Here is a 7795-nt window from a genome sequence, read left to right on the forward strand (position 1 = left end):
TCTTGTATCTAACTGAAATTCAAATTACATTTTCCCATGACTAATAATGTCCACCATGTGTTTTGTGTTTTTATTTGACATATTGACACATATTTCATGAATTTCCTCTTTCAGTGTTTGCATTGGGGCTAAAGGTTCTTCCTAAAATCTTATATAGTGACAACTTAGTCTCTCTTTTTTTCCACACATATATTTTTATTTTAAAATAAATTAGGGAGTTCTGTATAAGCAGAGGGTACTCTGTGAAGAGGCTTGAATGAGAGACAAGAGAAGTGAGGAGAAAAGAAGGCTATTAGTGACATACTTTGGCTTTTTCACAAGTTACAGTAAGATTACAGAGGAAGAGAATCCAGAAATAGATCAGTTGTTTTGAATTCCTTTCATAGTTCAAGTTGAAGAGAGGTGAAAGCATGTGCAGATACTGTGCAATCTGTGCATAATATGAACAAATATTACTCAAATTTGTAATTGCATATTCAACTATAGAGGTATATGCCCATATTAAAAATCTGGCAACAGTGACAACTGTGTAAATGTCATTAAATAATATGCGTATTAGAGTTTGTGATATGAAATACCATCTCAGTAGTTGTTACAGAAAAGGCAGTGTAACAAAATGGAAAAGACTTGTAATTACAGTTTGCAAGGCACAGATTGGAAAACTTTTATACTGAGCATCTCCTTGGCACCAGCAAGAAGAGATTTGAGATTTCGATGTCCACCTGTGTGGACATTGAAATCTACAAGGGGGTAGAATAGAATAAATGACACTCATTCATTACTTTTAAGGGGTGTGGAGATGAAGAAAGCTAACAAGGAGTCACAAATAAAACATCAAAATGTTATTTTTTAAGATCTTTTCAAGCAAATCACTGGACATTATAAAATTACATCTCCCTAGTGATTTTGGTAATAAATTATTGTTATTGAAATCTAATTCTTTATGATAAACAGTCTAATAAATATCAACATATTAATGATTTTCTTTCCTATTGCCTTCATTTGCTTAGTTTCTAGACTTCAAGACTGTTTATTTCTTATTCTGCTATTTGTTGCTTTTATCATACTCACAAACACTTCACCAAAAACTATATGAAAAAAGTCTATGAAAAGTTAACAACAGAGCAGCCAATGGGCTTCCTTTGAACAGGGGTTCTAAGTCCTCTCTATGCATGGTCCTTGATTGGAGTATTGGTCCCTTCAGGCCTCCCTGGGCCCAGATTTTTTTTGGGGGGGGGCTCTTTTGGTCTCCTTGTAGAGTTCCTGTTTCCTCCAGGTCTTTCTATCTCCCTCTTCTTCCATAAGGATTTCGACATTCTGCCCAAAGTTTGGCTGTGAGTCTCAGTATCTCCCTCGATACCCTGGTGGGTAGAGTCTTTCAGAGGTCCTCTAGTAAGGGGTACAGGAGATGTCTCCTAACATGAACTCAGTGGCCAGTTTTTTGATCATCTCCCCCTGGGGAATGCAGCCTTGCCAGGCCACAGAGGAAAATCGTGAAGCCAGCCTTGATAAGAGCTGATAAGCTAGGGTCAGATAGAAGGGAGAGGGTCCTCACCTATCAGGGGACTAGGGAAAGGACATAGGGAGAGAAGAGGGAGGGTGGATGGGACTGGGAGGAGATGAGGGAAGGAGCTGCAGTGGAGATACAAAGTGAATAAATTGTAATAAAGAAATACATAAATAAATAAAAGTTAAAAAAGAAAAAGAAAAAAGTTCAAAACATCTAAAGGCACCCCTTTTCACCCCACATGGAAACAGTTAAGAGCATTCTGTTTCTCTCTCTCCCTCCTTCCCTCTCTCCTTGTCCATCCTTTTCTACCCATCATACTCCCTCTCTCCCTGATATGATAAATTTATTTTTCCAAATCACTTGACATAAGAGAAAAATATACAAAGTCTCAAAACTGGAGAAGAAACTTTGAAAGATGAGTAGCTTTTCATCTCCTCATCTAAACACAAACCTACATTGTTTGTCATGATACAAACTCTTGAATAAAATGTATCCCAGAAGCAGAAAGACACACATGGTATATACTCACTTATAAGTGGATATTAGACATATAATATAGGATAATCATGCTAAAATCTGTACAGCTAAGAAGCTAAGCAGGAGGACCCTGGGTAAGATGCTCAATCCTCACTGAGAAAGGCTCATTTAGATGGATATCAGAAGAGGGAGGAAACAGGGCACTTGACAGGAGCCTACCACAGAGGGACTCTGAAAGAGTCTACCCTGCAGGGTAACAAAGCAGAGGCTGATACTTTGGGCAGGTGCAAGGAATCTTATGAAAGAAGGGAGAGATAGAAAGATCTGGAGGGGACAGTTGCTCCAAGATGAGAGAAAAGAAAATCTGGGCACAGGGGTCTTTTCTGAGACTGATACTCCAACCAAAGACCATTCAGAGGGATAACCTAGAACCCCTGTTCAGATGTAGCCCATGGCAGCTCAAGCGGGTTCCCTAGTAAGGGGAACAGGGACTGTCTCTGACATGAACTCAGTGGTGGGCTCTTTGACACCACCTCCCCCGGGGGGGGGCAGCCTTTCCAGGCCACAGAGGAGTAATCAGTAATAACCACTCCATAGATTCAACAGTGTGCACTCCTGAAATTTTCTCTAAGTAAACTAGTCCATTAATTTGTAACTGAGCCTCATTTCAATTCATCAGATATGCACAGAGAATAGATATTTTTCTAAAATACAATACAAATGGTCCTTATCCCAGTTGCTAATACAGTATTTACTTCTTTCTTAAATTTTATGAGCCAAGCTCCCACAGTCCACATTACTCTTAGCACTACTGTCTTCTAGGCTGTGGACCACACAGCTAAAGTTAATAATATACCTTGAAATCACTCAAGATTTAAGACTTCTATTCTACAGTATACTTATCCTGCTTGTTTAACATTATTTTAGGAGAGCAATGTAACAATCAACATTTCCAGCCTTCTATTCAGTATGTATTCATGTCTATGTCTTAAATTATGTATTCTTCCACATCTCTGACCAAGAATAATGCATGTATATCATTTGTTAAAAGCAGCAATTACAGAGGTCGAAGGCAAAATTCACCATATAAGTTAAAATCAACGTTTATGGCTATTTGGTTGTAAACAACGGTGTTTATAGTACGCTTTGTTATCTCGGTTAGTTGGGATCAGTTGGAGCCACTGAATTAAGCACTTAGTAATATTCTGTTAACAATTTCTATAAAATATCACATTTTTCCTTTCACTGTGTGATGGTTTCTACACTGTTCAGTAAGAGAGATGACAAAGCCCTTTGGTGTGGACAGAGAGACCAAGACACACACAGACACAGACACACAATGTTACACACAAAAACAGACATAGACACAGAATCATGGGGACAGAATCATGAGACAACCTTCTGTAGGCAGGCATACATCCAAATTCACACAACAGATAGACAGGATGGAAGACATGGGAAACATGAAATAGAAAATTTAAAATGGACTTGCTCTTGGTTAAATAACTCCAAGGGGATGTACTTGCAATGTTACCATAATTTAACACTGATCCATTATTTGTTACTCAGAGTTTGTTAATCACTAGTCTGCACCAGTCTGTGTTACCATAATAACCTGTACTCTCATAGCATCACACCTCTTTTCTATACAAAATTTTCAAAGTCTTACATATTCATCCAAAAATAAAAACAGCCAAGTTTTTACATGAATACCTCACTTCTTATACCATCTTTTGTATTAGCTACTTATCTGTTACTGTAATAAAATACCATGGCTAAAAGCAACTTATGGAAGAAATGGTTCACCATGACTTACAGTTCCAAAGGGTCAGAGTGCAAAATTATTTGGATGGCATTGTAATGGGCAACTAAAGCAGAAAGTTGGCTGATCACATTTAGGTAGCATACCAAAAACCAGAGAGAACTAACTACAAGACAATAAACTCTCAAAGCCCATCCCCAGTGAAACTTTTTCCAGCAAATCTTTTGTCCTAGAAATTCTATAATATCTCCAAGGAGCCTCAACAGCTGAACTATTTGGACACATTTTTTTTCTTTATTCAAAACATGAAAGACACCAGTATTTTTGAATTTTATTAGACAGATCATCTTAAGTCATAAAAATGATTGAAATTTTATGTAGTCAGGGTCAAAGAAAGACAAGAAGAAAAAATTTAAAATCTTAAGATATGTCATTCAAAAAAACTTACACAGAAAAAAATGTGACATTTTAAAAATTATACTTTTATTTTTTCAAATTTGTTTATTATTAATCATAGTTTATTCACTTTGTATTTCAGCTGTAGCCCCTTCCCTCATCCTCTCCCAATCTCACCCTTCCTCATTCATCTCCTTGCATGCCCCTCCCAAAGATCACTGATAAGGGAGGTCCTCTTCCCCTACCATCTGACCTATCAGATCTCACCAGGACTGGCTGCATTGTCTTCCTCTGTGGCCTGGTAAGGCTGCTCCTCCCTCAGGGGGAGGTGATCAAAGAACCAGCCACTGTGTTCATGTCAGAGACAATCCCTATTCCCATTATTAGGGAACCTGTTGTAATCAGTGAACCCACTAGGAGACTGAGCTGCCATGGGCTACATCTCTGCAGGGTTCTAGGTTATCACCATGCATGGTCCTTGGTTGTAGTATAAGTCTCAGAAAAGACCTCTGTACCCAGATTTTTTGGTTCTGTTGCTCTCTTGTGGAGCTCCTGTCCCCTCCAGGTCTATCTTACCCTCCTTTCATAAGATTCCCTGCACTCAGCTCAAAGTTTGACTATGAGTCTCATCATCTGCTTTGAAACACTGCTGTGCAGAGTCTTTCAGAGGGCTTATGTGGTAGGCTCCTTGCTCACACAATTAAGAAGAGAGCACCTTAAGATACAGCTATACCACTCCTAGGCATATATTCAAAATATGCTCAAGTTTACAATAAGGACATTTGCTCAACCATGTTTGTAGCAGCTTTATTCCTAATAGCCAGAATCTGGAAACAACCCAGATTTTCCTCAATTAAAGAATAGATACGAAAACTGTGGTACATTCACACAATGGAATTACTCACTAATTAAAAACAAGGAAATCATGAAACTTGCAGGCAAATGGTGGGAACTAAAAAAAAGAGCATCCTCAGTGAGGTATCCCAGAAGCAGAAGGACACAGATGGTATATATTCACTTATAAGTGGATATTAGACATATACTATAAGATAATCAAACTAAAATCTGTACACCTAAAGAAGCTAATCAAGAAGGAGGACCCTGGGTAAGACGCTTAATCCTCTTTCAGAAGGGCAAATGGGCTAGACATCAGAAGAGGGTGAAAACATGGAACAAGACAGGAGCCTACTCACAGATGGCTTCTGTAAGACTCTGCCTAGCAGGGTATCAAAGCAGATGCTGAGACTCATAGCCAAGCTTTGGTCAGAGTGCAGGGAATTTTATGAAAGAAGGGGGAGATAGTAGGGCCTGGAGAGGACAGGCACTCCACAAGGAGAGCAACAGAACCAAAAATTTGAGCACAGGGGTATATTTTTGAGACTGATACTCTAACCAAGGACCATGCATGGCAATAACCTAGAACCTCTGCATAGATGTAGCCCATGGCAGCTCAGTCTTCAAATGGGGTCCCTAGTATTGGGAACCAGGGCTGTCTGTGACATGAACTCAGTGGTTTGCTCTTTAATCACCTCTCCCTGTTGGAGGAACAGCCTTAACAGGCCACAGAGGAAGATAGTGCAGACAGTCCTGATGAGACCTGATAGGCTAGGGCCAGATGGAAGAGGAGCAGGGCCTCCCTTATCAACTTACTGGGGAAGGGGCTTGGGAGGAGAAGAGGGAAGGAGGATGGGATAGGGAGGACATGAGGGAGGGGACTACAGCTGGGATACAAAGTGAACAAATTGTAGTAAATTAAAAAAATAGGATAAACATACTGAAATCTCTATACATATAGAAGCTAAGCAAGAAGGAGCACCCTGGGTAAGATGATCAATCCTCCCTCAGAAAGGCAAACCAGATGGATCTCGGAAGAGGGCGAAAACAGGGAAGGGGACAGGAGCCAACCACAGAAGGCCTCAAAAAGAAAATGAGACCTTCTTTTTCTTTAAAATGAGACATTTTAAAATGCTAAATAAAAAACACATACTCTGTGAGGTCTATGCCTTTTTCTTTAACATTTTTTTCAGGGAATCCATGACTTGCTTGTTTCTCAGGCTATAGATAATTGGATTTAACACAGGAATTATGACTGTGTAAAGCACAGAATCTATGATATCTTGGTCATTTGCTTCTTGAGAAGGAGGGAGTACATACATGAAAAGAAGAGGCCCATAGTATAATGACACAGATAAGAGATGAGCACCACAGGTTGAGAAAGCCTTCCTTATGCCCTGGACAGACTTCTTTTGCAAAACTGTGAACAGCACTAGCGTATATGACACAAGAACAATCACAATGGTAAATGCTTGAATTAAACCAGCCAAAACAAATACCAGTTGAAAATTCAGAGTAGAATCAGTACATGAAATCTTCAACAATGGAATAATATCACAGTAAAAGTGACGTACTATATTGGAATTGCAGAAGGTTAATAGAAATAAAAAGCCCTCGTGTATTGTAGCATGAAGAATTCCACCTACAAAAGATAGGGCTAATAGACACATGCATAATCTTTTAGTCATAATCATTGGATAAAGTAAGGGTTTACATATGGCTACATAGCGATCATAAGCCATAGCTGCCAACAGGAAGCATTCTGTAGTAACAAAGACTGCAAAGGAAAAAAATTGTATCATGCATTCAGAGAAGGAAATCATCTTACTCATCTGTAAGAAGTTGAGTAACATCTTTGGTGTCACTGTAGATGATAAGCAAGCATCCACAAAGGCCAGATGACCAAGAAAGAAGTACATGGGGATATGTAAGTGAGTGTCATTCCAGATGAGAGTGATCAGACCAAGGTTCCCAGCAATAGTGATGAGATAGATCACAAGGAATAGCAAGAAGAGGGGCAGCTGGAGGCCTGGACGGTCTGTGAGCCCCGTAAGAACAAAATCTGTCAGCAAAGTTGAATTTTTCATTTCTGACTCCTCAGTGGACATCCCCTGAAATGAAACACATGAAAGAGAATGTTCACTAGGATTTATTAAACAAATATCATGAAAGTACATTTGTTATAGTCTAAATAACCATATCAATATAACATTTTAATTTTATTTTTTATTACTCTACCTTATAGAGTGTCTTTGGAGAAACTGAAAAACTAAAATTTGTAACTATTTTAATTATAAAAATATGATAAAATAATATGGTTTAAAATGTTACTCATATAATTAAATGGTGCGTAAAAAGGTGAGCATGTGAAATGACACTATGAGTAATGATTAGGATAAAAGATGAGGTTCTAAAGTTTTCATTCTACCGACTTGGTGGCCTTTTCACATGTTCAGTGTGGGCCTAAGAGTCAGTCAAGGAGAGAAGCATGGTTTGCCTCCTCAGTGTATGGTAATAAGTTGAAATTGATCATGTAGACACAGTTACAACCGTGTAGTATGAGCACCCTCTGAACCTCCAAGTAACGTTTACATCATAGCATGACTAGAGTATTGCTAAGGTAAGGAGAGTTGAGGATATTGTATGGGCCATGAAGCTGACTACACAAAAAGCATTTAAAGGCATTATGGGAAAAAAAGTTTAAAACAGGTGGATGACATCTACAATATAATTCATTTTTGACCCATTTGTACTTCATGGCTTTTGGCTACAGACAGAGTGTTTGCCTTAGAGAATTTTTACACTCAGTCTCCCAC

At 38.8% G+C, this 7795-nt stretch overlaps 1 protein-coding gene across 1 annotated transcript; it reads right to left on the reverse strand.

Annotated features, from left to right (window-relative positions):
* Positions 1-6142: 6142 nt before the first annotated feature.
* LOC110543705 (olfactory receptor 5H2-like) lies at positions 6143-7066 on the reverse strand. The gene has a single exon (XM_021629953.2). It carries the CDS (start codon positions 7064-7066, stop codon positions 6143-6145), a length of 924 nt encoding a protein of 307 aa, XP_021485628.2.
* Positions 7067-7795: the final 729 nt, after the last annotated feature.

The sequence above is a fragment of the Meriones unguiculatus genome, chromosome 17, assembly GCF_030254825.1.
Source record: "Meriones unguiculatus strain TT.TT164.6M chromosome 17, Bangor_MerUng_6.1, whole genome shotgun sequence".
NCBI lineage: Eukaryota > Metazoa > Chordata > Mammalia > Rodentia > Muridae > Meriones > Meriones unguiculatus.

Bases quoted from the DNA above. Each gene is read 5' to 3' on its own strand.
- LOC110543705 (XM_021629953.2), bottom strand. From the start codon at position 7,066: ATGAAAAATTCAACTTTGCTGACAGATTTTGTTCTTACGGGGCTCACA.